We start from the raw sequence: 21426 nt of genomic DNA, 5'->3' as shown, positions 1-21426 counted from the left end.
TACGCTGCTATGTTTTCATTTATAAATCCCTTTTACAAAAAGTCCCAATGTACCTAACATCATTACTAAACTTTAGACACAGTGCCTTCGGAAAGAATTCAGGCCCCTTGACTTTTTCAAAATGTTGTTCAGTTACAGCCTTATTCTAAAATTGATTAAATAAAACAATTCCTCATCAATCTACAAACAATACCCCATAATGACAAAGCAAAAACTGGTTTTTAGAACATTTTGGAAATTTATTAAAAATAAAAACCAGAAACACCTTATTTACATAAGTATTCAGACCCTTTGCTATGAGACTCGAAATTGAGCTCCGGTGCATCCTGTTTCCATTGATCATCCTTGATGTTTCTACAACTTGATTGGAGTCCACCTGTGGTAAATTCAATTGATTGGACATGATTTGGAAAGGCATACACCTGTCTATATAAGGTCCCACAGTTGACAGTGCATGTCAGAGCAAAAACCAAGCCATGAGGTCGAAGGAAATGTCTGTAGAGCTCCGAGACATGATTGTGTTGACGCACAGATCTGGGGAAGGGTACCAAAAAATGTCTGCAGCGTTGAAGGTCCCCAAGAACACAGTGGCCTCCATCATTCTTAAATGGAAGAATTTTGAAACCACCAAGACTCTTCCTAGAGCTGGTCAGGGAGGTGACCAAGAACCTGATGGTCACTCTAACAGAGCTCTAGAGTTCCTCTGTGGAGATGGGAGAACCTTCCAGAAGGACAACCATCTTTGCAGCACTCCACCAATCAGGCCTTTATGGTAGAGTGGCCAGACGGAAGCCACTCCTCAGTAAAAGGCACATGACAGCCCGCTTGGAGTTTGCCAAAAGGCACCTAACGACTCTCAGACCATGAGAAACTAGATTCTCTGGTCTGATGAAACCAAGATTGAACTCTTTGGCCTGAATGTCAAGCGTTACGTCTGGAGGAAACCTGGCACCCTCCCTACGGTGAAGCATGATGGTGGCAGCACCATGCTGTGGGGATGTTTTTCAGTGGCAGGGACTGGGAGACGAGTCAGGATCGAGGCAAAGATTTAACGAAGCAAAGTACAGAGATCCTTGATGAAATCCTTGATTGGAAGGTTCACCTTCCAACAGGACAACGGCCCTAAGCACACAGCCAAGACAACGCAGGAGTGGCTTCGGGACAGGTCTCTGAATGTCCTTGAGTGGCCCAGCCAGAGCCTGGACTTGAACCCAATCGAACATCTCTGGAGAGACCTGAAAATAGCTGTGCAGCGACACTCCCCATCCAACCTGACAGAGCTTGGGAGGATCTGCAGAGAAGAATGGGAGAAACTCCCCAAATACAGGTGTGCCAAACTTGTAGCGTCATACCCAAGAAGACTCGAGGCTGTAATCGCTGCCAAAGGTGCTTCAACAAAGTACTGAGTAAATGGTCTGAATACTTATGTAAATGTGATATTTCAGTTTTATATTTTATTATAAAAACCTGTTTTTTTGCTTTATCATTATGGGGTATTGTGTGTAGATTGATGAGGGGGGAAAAAAACAATTTAATCAATTTTTGAATGAGGCTGTAACGTAACATAATGTGGAAAAAGTCAAGGGGTCTGAATACTTTCTGAAGGCACTGTATGAGTTACCACACCGTGTCTCAGGGATGGCCAACTCTGGAAATTAATTTGGTCTCTACTGAGTTGGGTAAATCAGCTTTTAGTTTTCTTGCACCTTAGTTGTGGAACAATCTTCTAAATGTTCTTAAATGTGATGTTCTGGTGCCTCAGAAAGCTGATTGAGGACCTTATTACTGATGAATGTGTTTGGTTTTTATGACCGGGTTTTTCTTTCTACTTGCACTTGGTATTTATATATTGTTGTGTGTATTTTCTGTCATTTATGTAATTCATGGCTCATCTGTAAAAGACACCTTGGTCTCAGCATGGCTCCCTGTCGAAATAAAGGACCTTGGTCTCAGTATGACTCCCTGATCAAATAAAGGTTAAATAAATGTAGTGCAGTACTTTTATCCGATGACATTTCCATTCTCTGGACACACTTTCTTATACAGTCAGAGGGATCTTCCTATCTTCATAGATGTTTAACAGGACAGATGTCAGCGGAGACGGAGCTCAGACAGGGACACAGACAGTAGTCGGGTCCCGGGTCAGGAGCTCAGAGAGGGACACAGACAGTAGTCGGGTCCCGAGTCAGGAGCTCAGACAGGGACACAGACAGTAGTCGGGTCCCGGGTCAGGAGCTCAGAGAGGGACACAGACAGTAGTCGGGTCCCGAGTCAGGAGCTCAGAGAGGGACACAGACAGTAGTCGGGTCCCGAGTCAGGAGCTCAGAGAGGGACACAGACAGTAGTCGGGTCAGGAGCTCAGAGAGGGACACAGACAGTAGTCGGGTCCCGGGTCAGGAGCTCAGAGAGGGACACAGACAGTAGTCGGGTCCCGAGTCAGGAGCTCAGAGAGGGACACAGACAGTAGTCGGGTCCCGAGTCAGGAGCTCAGAGAGGGACACAGACAGTAGTCGGGTCAGGAGCTCAGAGAGGGACACAGACAGTAGTCGGGTCAGGAGCTCAGAGAGGGACACAGACAGTAGTCGGGTCAGGAGCTCAGAGAGGGACACAGACAGTAGTCGGGTCAGGAGCTCAGAGAGGGACACAGACAGTAGTCGGGTCAGGAGCTCAGAGAGGGACACAGACAGTAGTCGGGTCAGGAGCTCAGAGAGGGACACAGACAGTAGTCGGGTCCCGAGTCAGGAGCTCAGAGAGGGACACAGACAGTAGTCGGGTCCCGGGTCAGGAGCTCAGAGAGGGACACAGACAGTAGTCGGGTCCCGAGTCAGGAGCTCAGAGAGGGACACAGACAGTAGTCGGGTCAGGAGCTCAGAGAGGGACACAGACAGTAGTCGGGTCAGGAGCTCAGAGAGGGACACAGACAGTAGTCGGGTCAGGAGCTCAGAGAGGGACACAGACAGTAGTCGGGTCCCGAGTCAGGAGCTCAGAGAGGGACACAGACAGTAGTCGGGTCAGGAGCTCAGAGAGGGACACAGACAGTAGTCGGGTCAGGAGCTCAGAGAGGGACACAGACAGTAGTCGTGTCAGGAGCTCAGAGAGGGACACAGACAGTAGTCGGGTCAGGAGCTCAGAGAGGGACACAGACAGTAGTCGGGTCAGGAGCTCAGAGAGGGACACAGACAGTAGTCGGGTCAGGAGCTCAGAGAGGGACACAGACAGTAGTCGGGTCCCGAGTCAGGAGCTCAGAGAGGGACACAGACAGTAGTCGGGTCAGGAGCTCAGAGAGGGACACAGACAGTAGTCGGGTCAGGAGCTCAGAGAGGGACACAGACAGTAGTCGGGTCAGGAGCTCAGAGAGGGACACAGACAGTAGTCGGGTCAGGAGCTCAGAGAGGGACACAGACAGTAGTCGGGTCAGGAGCTCAGAGAGGGACACAGACAGTAGTCGGGTCCCGAGTCAGGAGCTCAGAGAGGGACACAGACGGTAGTCGGGTCCCGAGTCAGGAGCTCAGAGAGGGACACAGACGGTAGTCGGGTCCCGAGTCAGGAGCTCAGAGAGGGACACAGACGGTAGTCGGGTCCCGAGTCAGGAGCTCAGAGAGGGACACAGACGGTAGTCGGGTCCCGAGTCAGGAGCTCAGACAGGGACACAGACGGTAGTCGGGTCCCGAGTCAGGAGCTCAGACAGGGACACAGACAGTAGTCGGGTCAGGAGCTCAGAGAGGGACACAGACAGTAGTCGGGTCCCGAGTCAGGAGCTCAGAGAGGGACACAGACAGTAGTCGGGTCAGGAGCTCAGAGAGGGACACAGACAGTAGTCGGGTCAGGAGCTCAGAGAGGGACACAGACAGTAGTCGGGTCCCGAGTCAGGAGCTCAGAGAGGGACACAGACAGTAGTCGGGTCAGGAGCTCAGAGAGGGACACAGACAGTAGTCGGGTCCCGAGTCAGGAGCTCAGAGAGGGACACAGACAGTAGTCGGGTCAGGAGCTCAGAGAGGGACACAGACAGTAGTCGGGTCCTGAGTCAGGAGCTCAGAGAGGGACACAGACAGTAGTCGGGTCCCGAGTCAGGAGCTCAGAGAGGGACACAGACAGTAGTCGGGTCAGGAGCTCAGAGAGGGACACAGACAGTAGTCGGGTCAGGAGCTCAGAGAGGGACACAGACAGGAGTCGGGTCAGGAGCTCAGAGAGGGACACAGACAGTAGTCGGGTCAGGAGCTCAGAGAGGGACACAGACAGTAGTCGGGTCAGGAGCTCAGAGAGGGACACAGACAGTAGTCGGGTCCCGGGTCAGGAGCTCAGAGAGGGACACAGACAGTAGTCGGGTCCCGAGTCAGGAGCTCAGAGAGGGACACAGACAGTAGTCGTGTCAGGAGCTCAGAGAGGGACACAGACAGTAGTCGGGTCAGGAGCTCAGAGAGGGACACAGACAGTAGTCGGGTCCCGGGTCAGGAGCTCAGAGAGGGACACAGACAGTAGTCGGGTCCCGAGTCAGGAGCTCAGAGAGGGACACAGACAGTAGTCGTGTCAGGAGCTCAGAGAGGGACACAGACAGTAGTCGGGTCAGGAGCTCAGAGAGGGACACAGACAGTAGTCGGGTCCCGAGTCAGGAGCTCAGAGAGGGACACAGACGGTAGTCGGGTCCCGAGTCAGGAGCTCAGAGAGGGACACAGACAGTAGTCGGGTCCCGAGTCAGGAGCTCAGAGAGGGACACAGACAGTAGTCGGGTCCCGAGTCAGGAGCTCAGAGAGGGACACAGACAGTAGTCGGGTCCCGAGTCAGGAGCTCAGAGAGGGACACAGACAGTAGTCGGGTCCCGAGTCAGGAGCTCAGAGAGGGACACAGACAGTAGTCGGGTCCCGAGTAGGGAGCTCAGAGAGGGACACAGACAGTAGTCGGGTCCCGAGTCAGGAGCTCAGAGAGGGACACAGACAGTAGTCGGGTCAGGAGCTCAGAGAGGGACACAGACAGTAGTCGGGTCAGGAGCTCAGAGAGGGACACAGACAGTAATCGGGTCAGGAGCTCAGAGAGGGACACAGACAGTAGTCGGGTCAGGAGCTCAGAGAGGGACACAGACAGTAGTCGGGTCAGGAGCTCAGAGAGGGACACAGACAGTAGTCGGGTCAGGAGCTCAGAGAGGGACACAGACAGTAGTCGGGTCAGGAGCTCAGAGAGGGACACAGACAGTAGTCGGGTCCCGGGTCAGGAGCTCAGAGAGGGACACAGACAGTAGTCGGGTCCCGAGTCAGGAGCTCAGAGAGGGACACAGACAGTAGTCGGGTCAGGAGCTCAGAGAGGGACACAGACAGTAGTCGGGTCAGGAGCTCAGAGAGGGACACAGACAGTAGTCGGGTCAGGAGCTCAGAGAGGGACACAGACAGTAGTCGGGTCAGGAGCTCAGAGAGGGACACAGACAGTAGTCGGGTCAGGAGCTCAGAGAGGGACACAGACAGTAGTCGGGTCCCGGGTCAGGAGCTCAGAGAGGGACACAGACAGTAGTCGGGTCCCGAGTCAGGAGCTCAGAGAGGGACACAGACGGTAATCGGGTCCCGAGTCAGGAGCTCAGAGAGGGACACAGACGGTAGTCGGGTCCCGAGTCAGGAGCTCAGAGAGGGACACAGACGGTAGTCGGGTCCCGAGTCAGGAGCTCAGAGAGGGACACAGACAGTAGTCGGGTCCCGAGTCAGGAGCTCAGACAGGGACACAGACAGTAGTCGGGTCCCGAGTCAGGAGCTCAGACAGGGACACAGACAGTAGTCGGGTCCCGAGTCAGGAGCTCAGAGAGGGACACAGACAGTAGTCGGGTCCCGAGTCAGGAGCTCAGAGAGGGACACAGACAGTAGTCGGGTCCCGAGTCAGGAGCTCAGAGAGGGACACAGACAGTAGTCGGGTCCCGAGTCAGGAGCTCAGAGAGGGACACAGACAGTAGTCGGGTCCCGAGTAGGGAGCTCAGAGAGGGACACAGACAGTAGTCGGGTCCCGAGTCAGGAGCTCAGAGAGGGACACAGACAGTAGTCGGGTCAGGAGCTCAGAGAGGGACACAGACAGTAGTCGGGTCAGGAGCTCAGAGAGGGACACAGACAGTAGTCGGGTCCCGGGTCAGGAGCTCAGAGAGGGACACAGACAGTAGTCGGGTCAGGAGCTCAGAGAGGGACACAGACAGTAGTCGGGTCAGGAGCTCAGAGAGGGACACAGACAGTAGTCGGGTCAGGAGCTCAGAGAGGGACACAGACAGTAGTCGGGTCAGGAGCTCAGAGAGGGACACAGACAGTAGTCGGGTCAGGAGCTCAGAGAGGGACACAGACAGTAGTCGGGTCCCGGGTCAGGAGCTCAGAGAGGGACACAGACAGTAGTCGGGTCCCGAGTCAGGAGCTCAGAGAGGGACACAGACAGTAGTCGGGTCCCGAGTCAGGAGCTCAGAGAGGGACACAGACAGTAGTCGGGTCAGGAGCTCAGAGAGGGACACAGACAGTAGTCGGGTCCCGAGTCAGGAGCTCAGAGAGGGACACAGACAGTAGTCGGGTCCCGAGTCAGGAGCTCAGAGAGGGACACAGACAGTAGTCGGGTCCCGAGTCAGGAGCTCAGAGAGGGACACAGACAGTAGTCGGGTCCCGAGTCAGGAGCTCAGAGAGGGACACAGACAGTAGTCGGGTCAGGAGCTCAGAGAGGGACACAGACAGTAGTCGGGTCCCGAGTCAGGAGCTCAGAGAGGGACACAGACAGTAGTCGGGTCCCGAGTCAGGAGCTCAGAGAGGGACACAGACAGTAGTCGGGTCCCGAGTCAGGAGCTCAGAGAGGGACACAGACAGTAGTCGGGTCAGGAGCTCAGAGAGGGACACAGACAGTAGTCGGGTCCCGAGTCAGGAGCTCAGAGAGGGACACAGACAGTAGTCGGGTCCCGAGTCAGGAGCTCAGAGAGGGACACAGACAGTAGTTGGGTCCCGAGTCAGGAGCTCAGACAGGGACACAGACAGTAGTCGGGTCCCGGGTCAGGAGCTCAGAGAGGGACACAGACAGTAGTCGGGTCCCGGGTCAGGAGCTCAGACAGGGACACAGACAGTAGTCGGGTCCCGAGTCAGGAGCTCAGACAGGGACACAGACAGTAGTCGGGTCAGGAGCTCAGAGAGGGACACAGACAGTAGTCGGGTCCCGAGTCAGGAGCTCAGAGAGGGACACAGACAGTAGTCGGGTCAGGAGCTCAGAGAGGGACACAGACAGTAGTCGGGTCAGGAGCTCAGAGAGGGACACAGACAGTAGTCGGGTCAGGAGCTCAGAGAGGGACACAGACAGTAGTCGGGTCAGGAGCTCAGAGAGGGACACAGACAGTAGTCGGGTCCCGAGTCAGGAGCTCAGAGAGGGACACAGACAGTAGTCGGGTCAGGAGCTCAGAGAGGGACACAGACAGTAGTCGGGTCAGGAGCTCAGAGAGGGACACAGACAGTAGTCGGGTCAGGAGCTCAGAGAGGGACACAGACAGTAGTCGGGTCAGGAGCTCAGAGAGGGACACAGACAGTAGTCGGGTCAGGAGCTCAGAGAGGGACACAGACAGTAGTCGGGTCAGGAGCTCAGACAGGGACACAGACAGTAGTCGGGTCCCGAGTCAGGAGCTAAGAGAGGGACACAGACAGTAGTCGGGTCCCGAGTCAGGAGCTCAGAGAGGGACACAGACAGTAGTCGGGTCAGGAGCTCAGAGAGGGACACAGACAGTAGTCGGGTCCCGAGTCAGGAGCTCAGAGAGGGACACAGACGGTAGTCGGGTCCCGAGTCAGGAGCTCAGAGAGGGACACAGACGGTAGTCGGGTCCCGAGTCAGGAGCTCAGAGAGGGACACAGACAGTAGTCGGGTCCCGAGTCAGGAGCTCAGAGAGGGACACAGACAGTAGTCGGGTCAGGAGCTCAGAGAGGGACACAGACAGTAGTCGGGTCCCGAGTCAGGAGCTCAGAGAGGGACACAAACAGTAGTCGGGTCCCGAGTCAGGAGCTCAGAGAGGGACACAGACAGTAGTCGGGTCAGGAGCTCAGAGAGGGACACAGACAGTAGTCGGTTCAGGAGCTCAGAGAGGGACACAGACAGTAGTCGGGTCCCGAGTCAGGAGCTCAGAGAGGGACACAGACAGTAGTCGGGTCAGGAGCTCAGAGAGGGACACAGACAGTAGTCGGGTCCCGAGTCAGGAGCTCAGAGAGGGACACAGACAGTAGTTGGGTCAGGAGCTCAGAGAGGGACACAGACAGTAGTCGGGTCAGGAGCTCAGAGAGGGACACAGACAGTAGTCGGGTCAGGAGCTCAGAGAGGGACACAGACAGTAGTCGGGTCCCGGGTCAGGAGCTCAGAGAGGGACACAGACAGTAGTCGGGTCCCGAGTCAGGAGCTCAGAGAGGGACACAGACAGTAGTCGGGTCCCGAGTCAGGAGCTCAGAGAGGGACACAGACAGTAGTCGGGTCAGGAGCTCAGAGAGGGACACAGACAGTAGTCGGGTCAGGAGCTCAGAGAGGGACACAGACAGTAGTCGGGTCAGGAGCTCAGAGAGGGACACAGACAGTAGTCGGGTCCCGAGTCAGGAGCTCAGACAGGGACACAGACAGTAGTCGGGTCAGGAGCTCAGAGAGGGACACAGACAGTAGTCGGGTCAGGAGCTCAGAGAGGGACACAGACAGTAGTCGGGTCCCGAGTCAGGAGCTCAGAGAGGGACACAGACAGTAGTCGGGTCAGGAGCTCAGAGAGGGACACAGACAGTAGTCGGGTCAGGAGCTCAGAGAGGGACACAGACAGTAGTCTGGTCCCGAGTCAGGAGCTCAGAGAGGGACACAGACAGTAGTCGGGTCAGGAGCTCAGAGAGGGACACAGACAGTAGTCGGGTCCCGAGTCAGGAGCTCAGAGAGGGACACAGACAGTAGTCGGGTCAGGAGCTCAGAGAGGGACACAGACAGTAGTCGGGTCCCGAGTCAGGAGCTCAGAGAGGGACACAGACAGTAGTCGGGTCAGGAGCTCAGAGAGGGACACAGACAGTAGTCGGGTCCCGAGTCAGGAGCTCAGAGAGGGACACAGACAGTAGTCGGGTCCCGAGTCAGGAGCTCAGAGAGGGACACAGACAGTAGTCGGGTCAGGAGCTCAGAGAGGGACACAGACAGTAGTCGGGTCAGGAGCTCAGACAGGGACACAGACAGTAGTCGGGTCCCGAGTCAGGAGCTCAGACCGCTGCACCAGATTCCGGCACACAGTGGGAGCTTTTATTTATAGTCCTCAGTTGTCAAGCTGCTCTGATCTGTTACTGATACCACAAACTACCAATGCAGCAACATTCCGAATACTTTCTGAAGGCAGACTTTTGCTTAGTTCTTCCATTCAGGTTCAGGACATAGCACAGGTTCAGTTCTACCAGTCAGGTTCAGGACATATCACAGGTTCAGTTCTTCCAGTCACGTTCAGGACATAGCACAGGTTCAGTTCTACCAGTCAGGTTCAGGACATAGCACAGGTTCAGTTCTTCCAGTCAGGTTCAGGACATAGCACAGGTTCAGTTCTTCCAGTCAGGTTCAGGACATAGCACAGGTTCAGTTCTACCAGTCAGGTTCAGGACATAGCACAGGTTCAGTTCTTCCAGTCAGGTTCAGGACATAGCACAGGTTCAGTTCTTCCAGTCAGGTTCAGGACATAGCACAGGTTCAGTTCTTCCAGTCACGTTCAGGACATAGCACAGGTTCAGTTCTTCCAGTCAGGTTCAGGACATAGCACAGGTTCAGTTCTTCCAGTCAGGTTCAGGACATAGCACAGGTTCAGTTCTTCCAGTCAGGTTCAGGACATAGCACAGGTTCAGTTCTTCCAGTCACGTTCAGGACATAGCACAGGTTCAGTTCTACCAGTCAGGTTCAGGACATAGCACAGGTTCAGTTCTTCCAGTCAGGTTCAGGACATAGCACAGGTTCAGTTCTTCCAGTCAGGTTCAGGACATAGCACAGGTTCAGTTCTTCCAGTCACGTTCAGGACATAGCACAGGTTCAGTTCTTCCAGTCAGGTTCAGGACATAGCACAGGTTCAGTTCTTCCAGTCAGGTTCAGGACATAGCACAGGTTCAGTTCTTCCAGTCAGGTTCAGGACATAGCACAGGTTCAGTTCTTCCAGTCACGTTCAGGACATAGCACAGGTTCAGTTCTACCAGTCAGGTTCAGGACATAGCACAGGTTCAGTTCTTCCAGTCAGGTTCAGGACATGGCACAGGTTCAGTTCTACCAGTCAGGTTCAGGACATAGCACAGGTTCAGTTCTTCCAGTCAGGTTCAGGACATACCATCCAACTGTTCATTTGTGTTCTTTATGTGAAGTGACATGGTTGTAACTCGTTAAACAGAGTTTGGTAACTTAGCCTGGATATGTTCCTCTAATTACGTAATAATGACCATGTTATGTTTGACCTGCAATGGCTGAAGAATTGAAAGTTGCCTCTGTTTATCTGACTGTGTGAGTATAGTTTTGAATAGCAAACCTGTTAATATGTAGGTCAGATTGAGCGTTTCCTATTAACTTTTAGCCTTTTAGTTGATTAGCTTAACTTATTTTAAATCATTTTCAAGTTCATGTGTTCATTTGACTTAGTTGTTAAATAAGTTCCTACATCAGTCAAATGTAACTTTATACTGTATGAATGAACCAATTATTATTTCAGTCGATGTATTAGGTTACTGCTCCACACAAGCCCCAAGCCTTCGACCCACAATGGCATTATTCTCATAGAAGCCTTTCACCTAAAGCTCCATCCCAGACTTGGGCCCTGGTCTAAAGTAATGCACTTTAAAGGGAATGGGCGCCATTTTGGGTCTGTGTATTGATGTGTGATGGAGGGAGGACAGAGACTGGTTGTTAAGCTATGGTCCGTTCGTGACACGCAGACGGTTGTATCATGAATAAATAACTAATGGAGAGGGCAGTCCAGTCCAGTCCAGACCTTCAACGCTCCTCATCTGATGGTTTTTGAGACCTCCTCTACTCATCTCTGTACGGGAATGCATTATTTTACGATTAGCTACCAGAAGTGTTGAATTGTTTAAAAACATATCCCAACAGTATATCACTGGTCAGAGATATGTGACCAGTGTAGCGAGCGAATCCAATGTGTTTATAATGGCGTGTTTCTGTTTCTCACTTTATTTCTCAGACTCGAACACATATTTAGACTCACTCCACTTTAGTGGTGAGCCAGGGTAGTCTTGGGTTCTGTCCCAAATGGCACTGTATTTAGTGCACTAATCTGGTCAAAAGCAGCACACTATATAGGGAGTAGGGTGCCATTCTCTGGTCTAAAGTAGTGCACTATATAGGGAGTAGGGTGCCATTCTCTGGTCTAAAGTAGTGCACTATATAGGGAGTAGGGTGCCATTCTCTGGTCTAAAGTAGTGCACTATATAGGGAATAGGGTGCCATTCTCTGGTCTAAAGTAGTGCACTATATAGGGAGTAGGGTGCTGTTTGGGATGCAGGAATGGTATGACTCAGTGGTGTGTGTGTGTGTGTGTGTGTGTGTGTGTGTGTGTAGTGAATCCACTCTATAGGCAGTTAGGCGTGTATGGTGAATCCACTCTATAGGCAGTTAGGCGTGTATGGTGAATCCACTCTATAGGCAGTTAGGCGTGTATGGTGAATCCACTCTATAGGCAGTTAGGCGTGTATGGTGAATCCACTCTATAGGCAGTTAGGCGTGTATGGTGAATCCACTCTATAGGCAGTTAGGCGTGTATGGTGAATCCACTCTATAGGCAGTTAGGCGTGTATGGTGAATCCACTCTATAGGCAGTTAGGCGTGTATGGTGAATCCACTCTATAGGCAGTTAGGCGTGTATGGTGAATCCACTCTATAGGCAGTTAGGCGTGTATGGTGAATCCACTCTATAGGCAGTTAGGCGTGTATGGTGAATCCACTCTATAGGCAGTTAGGCGTGTATGGTGAATCCACTCTATAGGCAGTTAGGCGTGTATGGTGAATCCACTCTATAGGCAGTTAGGCGGGTATGGTGAATCCACTCTATAGGCAGTTAGGCGTGTATGGTGAATCCACTCTATAGGCAGTTAGGCGTGTATGGTGAATCCACTCTATAGGCAGTTAGGCGTGTATGGTGAATCCACTCTATAGGCAGTTAGGCGTGTATGGTGAATCCACTTCAGAAAGTATTCACACCCCTGGACTTTTTCCACATTTTGTTGTTGTTACAAAGTGGGATTAAAATGGATTTTCAACGATCTACACAAAATACTTTATAATGTCAAAGTGGAAGAGCAATAATGGAGCTAAGCAAAGGCAAAATCCTGAAAACCTGGTTCAGTCTGCTTTCCACCAGACACTGGGAGACTAGAGGAAACCCTGGTTCAGTCTGCTGTCCACCAGACACTGGGAGACTAGAGGAAACCCTGGTTCAGTCTGCTTTCCACCAGACACTGGGAGACTAGAGGAAACCCTGGTTCAGTCTGCTGTCCACCAGACACTGGGAGACTAGAGGAAACCCTGGTCCAGTCTGCTGTCCACCAGACACTGGGAGACTAGAGGAAACCCTGGTTCAGTCTGCTTTCCACCAGACACTGGGAGACTAGAGGAAACCCTGGTTCAGTCTGCTGTCCACCAGACACTGGGAGACTAGAGGAAACCCTGGTCCAGTCTGCTGTCCACCAGACACTGGGAGACTAGAGGAAACCCTGGTTCAGTCTGCTTTCCACCAGACACTGGGAGACTAGAGGAAAACCTGGTTCAGTCTGCTGTCCACCAGACACTGGGAGACTAGAGGAAACCCTGGTTCAGTCTGCTGTCCACCAGACACTGGGAGACTAGAGGAAAACCTGGTTCAGTCTGCTGTCCACCAGACACTGGGAGACTAGAGGAAAACCTGGTTCAGTCTGCTTTCCACCAGACACTGGGAGACTAGAGGAAACCCTGGTTCAGTCTGCTGTCCACCAGACACTGGGAGACTAGAGGAAACCCTGGTTCAGTCTGCTTTACACCAGACACTGGGAGACTAGAGGAAACCCTGGTCCAGTCTGCTGTCCACCAGACACTGGGAGACTAGAGGAAACCCTGGTTCAGTCTGCTGTCCACCAGACACTGGGAGACTAGAGGAAACCCTGGTTCAGTCTGCTTTCCACCAGACACTGGGAGACTAGAGGAAACCCTGGTCCAGTCTGCTGTCCACCAGACACTGGGAGACTAGAGGAAAACCTGGTTCAGTCTGCTGTCCACCAGACACTGGGAGACTAGAGGAAAACCTGGTTCAGTCTGCTGTCCACCAGACACTGGGAGACTAGAGGAAAACCTGGTTCAGTCTGCTGTCCACCAGACACTGGGAGACTAGAGGAAACCCTGGTTCAGTCTGCTGTCCACCAGACACTGGGAGACTAGAGGAGTATCTGGTTCAGTCTGCTGTCCACCAGACACTGGGAGATAAATTCACCTTTCAACAGGACTATATCCTAAAACACAAGGCCAAATCTGCACTGGAGTTGCTTCCCAAGAAGACGGTGAATGTTCCTGAGAGGCCGAGTTACAGTTTTGACTTAAATCTACTTGAAAATCTATGGCAAGACCTGAAAAGTGTTGTCTTGCAATGATCAACAACCACTTTGACAGAGCTTGAAGAATTTTGAAAAGAATAATGGGCAAATGTTGCAGAATCCAGGTGTGGAAAGCTCTTAGAGACTCTGTGATCCCAGAAAGACTCACAGCTGTAATCACTGCCAAAGGTGATTCTAACATGTATTGTCTCAGGGTGGTGAATACTTATCTAATCAAGATATATTAGTGTTTAAATATTTTCATATACAGTGGGGAAAAAAAGTATTTAGTCAGCCACCAATTGTGCAAGTTCTCCCACTTAAAAAGATGAGAGAGGCCTGTAATTTTCATCATAGGTACACGTCAACTATGACAGACAAAATGAGAAAAAATTATCCAGAAAATCACATTGTAGGATTTTTAATGAATTTATTTGCAAATTATGGTGGAAAATAAGTATTTGGTCAATAACAAAAGTTTCTCAATACTTTGTTATATACCCTTTGTTGGCAATGACACAGGTCAAACGTTTTCTGTAAGTCTTCACAAGGTTTTCACACACTGTTGCTGGTATTTTGGCCCATTCCTCCATGCAGATCTCCTCTAGAGCAGTGATGTTTTGGGGCTGTCGCTGGGCAACACAGACTTTCAACTCTCCCTCCAAAGATTTTCTATGGGGTTGAGATCTGGAGACTGGCTAGGCCACTCCAGGACCTTGAAATGCTTCTTACGAAGCCACTCCTTCGTTGCCCGGGCGGTGTGTTTGGGATCATTGTCATGTTGAAAGACCCAGCCACGTTTCATCTTCAATGCCCTTGCTGATGGAAGGAGGTTTTCACTCAAAATCTCACGATACATGGCCCCATTTATTCTTTCCTTTACACAGATCAGTCGTCCTGGTCCCTTTGCAGAAAAACAGCCCCAAAGCATGATGTTTCCACCCCCATGCTTCACAGTAGATATGGTGTTCTTTGGATGCAACTCAGCATTCTTTGTCCTCCAAACACGATGAGTTGAGTTTTTACCAAAAAGTTGTATATAATACATATGACATTCTCCCAATCCTCTTCTGGATCATCCAAATGCACTCTAGCAAACTTCAGACGGGCCTGGACATGTACTGGCTTAAGCAGGGGGACACGTCTTGCACTGCAGGATTTGAGTCCCTGGCGGTGTAGTGTGTTACTGATGGTAGGCTTTGTTACTTTGGTCCCAGCTCTCTGCAGGTCATTCACTAGGTCCTCCCGTGTGGTTCTGGGATTTTTGCTCACCGTTCTTGTGATCATTTTGACCCCACAGGGTGAGATCTTGCGTGGCGCCCCAGATCGAGGGAGATTATCAGTGGTCTTGTATGTCTTCCATTTCCTAATAATTGCTCCCACAGTTGATTTCTTCAAACCAAGCTGCTTACCTATTGCAGATTCAGTCTTCCCAGCCTGGTGCAGGTCTACAATTTTGTTTCTGGTGTCCTTTGACAGCTCTTTGGTCTTGGCCATAGTGGAGTTTGGAGTGTGACTGTTTGAGGTTGTGGACAGGTGTCTTTTATACTGATAACAAGTTCAAACAGGTGCCATTAATACAGGTAAAGAGTGGAGGACAGAGGAGCCTCTTAAAGAAGAAGTTACAGGTCTGTGAGAGCCAGAAATCTTGCTTGTTTGTAGGTGACCAAATACTTATTTTCCACCATAATTTGCAAATAAATTCATTAAAAATCCTACAATGTGATTTTCTGGATATTTTTTTCTCATTTTGTCTGTCATAGTTGACGTGTACCTATGATGAAAATTACAGGCCTCTCTCATCTTTTTAAGTGGGAGAACTTGCACAATTGGTGGCTGACTAAATACTTTTTTTCCCCACTGTATGTATGTATGTATATGTGTGTGTGTGTGTGTGTGTGTGTGTGTGTGTGTGTGTGTGTATGTATATATATATATATGTATATGTGTGTGTGTGTGTATGTGTATATGTATATATATATATATATATATATATATATATATATATATATATATATATATATATATATATATATATATACACACACAGAGTATTTTGTGTCAATAATAATAATATATATTTTAAAAAAGGCAATTAAATCCATTTTAATCCCACTTCGCAAAATGTGGAAAAAATCAAGGGGTGAATGAAGGCATTATTGTAACGTAGTTTTTTTCTTCTACCAGGACCGAGTTTGGGAGACCCTGGTCTATTCAGCCCCCAGGTCTCCGCCTGCTTTGGCACGACCAGACAAGGAACACTCTTTAGGCCCTCCCCTCTGGGGTGGGGCAGATTATTAGAACCTATCAGAAAAGCTGTTTTGATCTCCCTTCACATTCTGTTTAATAACTCTTAAATGGAGAAGTTGTTTGCCTTATAATTTGCGTCCAGCATTTCTCCACACCTTGACCAGTTTTCAATCCCTAACTGTCCCCCTGTCTGCTCTTCTCCCTCTAGGCCAGAGCAACAGTACGTGGAGCGGTTCTGGAAGGAGGCGCGGGTTGGGGACTTCATTAGACTGCGCTGTAATGAGATCCTGCCTGCAGATGTCCTACTGCTCAGTTCCAGCGACCCAGACCGCCTGGTCCACATCGAGACAGCTACCCTCGATGGAGAGACCAACCTCAAACAGAGACAAGTGGTCCGCAGCTTCCTGGACCTGGTGAGACTATACATTTTAACAATCAATCAATCTCAGACAGGTGGTCCGCAGCTTCCTGGACCTGGTGAGACTATACATTTTAACAATCAATCAATCTCAGACAGGTGGTCCGCAGCTTCCTGGACCTGGTGAGACTATACATTTTAACAACCAATCAATCTCAGACAGGTGGTCCGCAGCTTCCTGGACCTTGTTGACATTATACTCTACCTCTAAGAGATCATGTGGCCTGGGGTCTCTAGATAACCTAATAATCTGTACTGCTGCCAGGGGTTGAGTCCGGCCCATTTTGTCTTTCCTGTAAATGTTATAACCTTGTATTGTTACCCACAGTATCCTCAAAGGTATTATCTATGTGAGTTTCAGACATGGTCAGAATATGAATGTCATCTGTTACAAGCAAGTTATTGAATTCATGAACCTTGTTTCTATGTTAATATGGGCTATTTTTTACACTTTTCTGGGATGCTTGATCATTTTTTCTTGCTTTACTGGGAAGCTTAGCAGAGGTAGACATACTCAGGTTATTTTTATTAGTGCAGGGTGAGCTGCACCCAGTGGACTTCCTACTAGGGCACACCACCTCAGTGCTAACAGTATTACTCTGGTTCATAGGCACATGATTACTGCATACAATAGCTGTAGGATCAGCAGAGGCATTCAGGGCAGTAAGAGGGACATAAATTAGGTTACTTACATTGTGTCTTCCAACGCCCCTAGGATAATGTACATTTGCTGAAGCATTATGACAACTCAGCAACACAATGGTAGGGATTAAATAATATGAGAATTATAATATGAGCTTTGTTTCCAGAAGGTATCAAAATTGTCAATAAATGTTACACCGTCAGAGCTGCAATAGTCTCGTAGCCAGTTATGGAGGGCTAAAAGTCTGCTGAACCGTTAAATGCCACGATTTAGAGGAAGGCCCCCAAAAAGACTCCAGCGACCGAAGTGATCTACTATTCTCTCTGCGAATCACCAAGTCTGGATCCAACAGAACCCTGAACAGCTTCTACCCCAAGCATAACAATGCTAAATAGTTAGTCCGGGTAGCTATTCGGTTAACTATTTAACTATCTGCATTCACCCTTTTTTGCACCAACCTTTTTGACTCATCACGTACTCTGCTGCTACTGTCTATTATCTATCCTGTTGCGTGTTTTACTTTTCTATGATTTCTCTATTTTCTTTCTCTCTGTATTGTTGAAGGGGCCGTAAGTAAACATTTCACTGTTAGTCTACACCTGTTGTTTACCAAGCATGTGACAAATAACATTGGATTTGATTTTAACGACGTGATGAAACTTTGTTTCTCCTTGCTGAAACAAGCAAACAAGTCTTTGATTCAATTCAGAAATCACTTACAGGTCATGTAATGTTGACCCTGAGGATCTGCATATTTGCGCTACAAACGGAGCCCAAATTGAGCTTGTTTCTCAATACGAGTACCTGGGTGTCTGGATTGATGACAAGTTGTCCTTCGTAACGTGTATAGAAAATCTGACTAAGAAGCTAAGATCCAAGATAGTTTTTTTTTATGTCGAAGGAAATCAGTATTGAAAATAGGAGAAAGAAACAACGCTTCTTCCTGTATTGGATTTTGGTGATATCGTTTACATGCATGTGGCAACCTCTGTTTTAAAACCCTTGGACGCGGTCTATCATTACGCAATATGTTTTATCACAGGGGATAATTTCAGGACTCATCATTGTAGTCTGTATAAAAATGTAGGATGGACCTCTCTGTCTGTAAGAAGAGAGCTGCATTCTCTTTTATTTATTTACAAAACAATCTGACAGAAACTCCCTTCATATGGAACTTCATTAATTAAGTTAAGAATCATAAGTTACCCAACCCGTTCTCAGGAATGGATAACACTAGAGATCCCTTCAGTCTCCACAGATTTGGGAAAATCTGCGTTTTGTTTTTTTGCCCCTAATTTGTGGAACAATCTGGAGAGTTCACTGCAGTTAGATGTGCTGGTGCCTCTCAGGCTGTTTAAATGATTGATTGAGGACCTCTATGTAGTTTAATGTGATTTGCTTTAATTAAATATGTTTATTTTGGTTTACTGTGTGCTGAATTATATTGTTTTACACACATGTGTATGTTTTATTAGTATACAGGGCTCACTTGTAAAATAGATTTTCTATCTCAATGTGACTCGCTGTTTAAATAAAGGTTAAATAAATAAATACAATTTTGGATCAGTTTTATCTTGGATCATAATGAATACGATTATATGGACAGGGAGGACCTGATCCTAGCACTTCTTCTCTAGGACTCTTTGTGAATAGAGGCCTGTTTTCACTTCCTGTTTTCTCTGGTTCTGACTACTCTGCCTCGATCTCACTTCCTGTTTTCTCTGGTTCTGACTACTCTGCCTCGATCTCACTTCCTGTTTTCTCTGGTTCTGACTACTCTGCCTCGATCTCACTTCCTGTTTTCTCTGGTTCTGACTACTCTGCCTCGATCTCACTTCCTGTTTTCTCTGGTTCTGACTACTCTGCCTCGATCTCTCTTCCTGTTTTCTCTGGTTCTGATTACTCTGCCTCGATCTCTCTTCCTGTTTTCTCGGGTTCTGATTACTCTGCCTCGATCTCTCTTCCTGTTTTCTCTGGTTCTGACTACTCTGCCTCGATCTCACTTCCTGTTTTCTCTGGTTCTGACTACTCTGCCTCGATCTCACTTCCTGTTTTCTCTGGTTCTGATTACTCTGCCTCGATCTCTCTTCCTGTTTTCTCTGGTTCTGACTACTCTGCCTCGATCTCACTTCCTGTTTTCTCTGGTTCTGACTACTCTGCCTCGATCTCACTTCCTGTTTTCTCTGGTTCTGACTACTCTGCCTCGATCTCACTTCCTGTTTTCTCTGGTTCTGACTACTCTGCCTCGATCTCTCTTCCTGTTTTCTCTGGTTCTGATTACTCTGCCTCGATCTCACTTCCTGTTTTCTCTGGTTCTGACTACTCTGCCTCGATCTCTCTTCCTGTTTTCTCTGGTTCTGACTACTCTGCCTCGATCTCACTTCCTGTTTTCTCTGGTTCTGACTACTCTGCCTCGATCTCTCTTCCTGTTTTCTCTGGTTCTGACTAATCTGCCTCGATCTCACTTCCTGTTTTCTCGGGTTCTGACTACTCTGCCTCGATCTCACTTCCTGTTTTCTCTGGTTCTGACTACTCTACCTCGATCTCACTTCCTGTTTTCTCTGGTTCTGACTACTCTGCCTCGATCTCTCTTCCTGTTTTCTCTGGTTCTGATTACTCTGCCTCGATCTCACTTCCTGTTTTCTCTGGTTCTGACTACTCTGCCTCAATCTCACTTCCTGTTTTCTCTGGTTCTGACTACTCTGCCTCGATCTCACTTCCTGTTTTCTCTGGTTCTGACTACTCTGCCTCGATCACACATTTTATATTTCTTTAGAAGTCAATGAAAATGAAATGACCTACAGAAGAGATGTGGTTTACTGATGGATAGATGTACATACTTGCATAACAAAGATGTTAGTTGTGTTAATAAAGGACAGATTGCTAAGTAAAATGTGTATTGTTCTGCAGGATTGTGATTTTGACCCGTCCAAATACAACAGCATCATAGAATGTGAGAAGCCTAATAATGATCTGGCCAGATTCCGTGGTTACATGTGAGTACACCTTCATTCTCTTACGTTATACTGCTGAACAACTTCTTCTTCCTCTTCCTCCTCCTCATCCTCCCTTGTCTCTTTATTACAGAGAGAGATATTATTTTAATATTGATAGACTTCAGATGGATAAAGAAACTTAATTTATTGAGCTGCATTTAATCATAATGAATGACATCTGGTAATCCATTCCAGTGTCTCTGCCATGCTATGTTGTTGTCTTAGGTCTCTCTTTATGTAGTGTTGTGGTGTCTCTCTTTATGTAGTGTTGTGGTGTCTCTATGTAGTGTTGTCTTAGGTCTCTCTTTATGTAGTGTTGTGGTGTCTCTCTTTATGTAGTGTTGTGGTGTCTCTCTTTATGTAGTGTTGTGGCGTCTCTCTTTATGTAGTGTTGTGGTGTCTCTCTGTATGTAGTGTTGTGGTGTCTCTCTTTATGTAGTGTTGTGGCGTCTCTCTTTATGTAGTGTTGTGGTGTCTCTCTTTATGTAGTGTTGTGGTGTCTCTTATGTAGTGTTGTGGCGTCTCTTATGTAGTGTTGTGGTGTCTCTCTTTATGTAGTGTTGTGGTGTCTCTCTTTATGTAGTGTTGTGGTGTCTCTTTATGTAGTGTTGTGGTGTCTCTCTTTATGTAGTGTTGTGGTGTCTCTCTTTATGTAGTGTTGTGGTGTCTCTCTATATGTAGTGTTGTGGTGTCTCTCTTTATGTAGTGTTGTGGTGTCTCTCTTTATGTAGTGTTGTGGTGTCTCTCTTTATGTAGTGTTGTGGTGTCTCTCTTTATGTAGTGTTGTGGCGTCTCTCTTTATGTAGTGTTGTGGCGTCTCTCTTTATGTAGTGTTGTGGCGTCTCTCTTTATGTAGTGTTGTGGTGTCTCTCTTTATGTAGTGTTGTGGCGTCTCTCTTTATGTAGTGTTGTGGCGTCTCTCTTTATGTAGTGTTGTGGTGTCTCTCTTTATGTAGTGTTGTGGCGTCTCTCTTTATGTAGTGTTGTGGTGTCTCTCTTTATGTAGTGTTGTGGTGTCTCTCTTTATGTAGTGTTGTGGTGTCTCTTATGTAGTGTTGTGGCGTCTCTTATGTAGTGTTGTGGTGTCTCTCTTTATGTAGTGTTGTGGTGTCTCTCTTTATGTAGTGTTGTGGTGTCTCTCTTTATGTAGTGTTGTGGTGTCTCTCTTTATGTAGTGTTGTGGTGTCTCTTTATGTAGTGTTGTGGTGTCTCTCTTTATGTAGTGTTGTGGTGTCTCTCTTTATGTAGTGTTGTGGTGTCTCTCTTTATGTAGTGTTGTGGTGTCTCTCTTTATGTAGTGTTGTGGCGTCTCTCTTTATGTAGTGTTGTGGTGTCTCTCTGTATGTAGTGTTGTGGTGTCTCTCTTTATGTAGTGTTGTGGCGTCTCTCTTTATGTAGTGTTGTGGTGTCTCTCTTTATGTAGTGTTGTGGTGTCTCTCTTTATGTAGTGTTGTGGTGTCTCTTTATGTAGTGTTGTGGCGTCTCTTATGTAGTGTTGTGGTGTCTCTCTTTATGTAGTGTTGTGGTGTCTCTCTTTATGTAGTGTTGTGGTGTCTCTCTTTATGTAGTGTTGTGGTGTCTCTCTTTATGTAG

General features: G+C 48.5%; 1 protein-coding gene across 1 annotated transcript in view; it reads left to right on the top strand.

Annotated features, from left to right (window-relative positions):
• The window catches only part of atp10a (ATPase phospholipid transporting 10A), a gene marked incomplete at its 3' end in the record, with an annotated part of 120931 nt that overhangs the window by 10850 nt on the left and 88655 nt on the right, over positions 1–21426 (top strand). The window contains 2 exon segments of the mRNA XM_084172116.1: positions 15985–16189; positions 19748–19833. Of these exon segments, the coding sequence (XP_084028242.1) occupies positions 15985–16189; positions 19748–19833 (291 nt within the window).

The sequence above is a fragment of the Coregonus lavaretus genome, assembly GCF_964263955.1.
Source record: "Coregonus lavaretus genome assembly, chromosome: 11".
Lineage (NCBI taxonomy): Eukaryota > Metazoa > Chordata > Actinopteri > Salmoniformes > Salmonidae > Coregonus > Coregonus lavaretus.
Note: the sequence above shows the minus strand (reverse complement) of the source record. Positions and strands in the feature narration are given on the sequence as shown.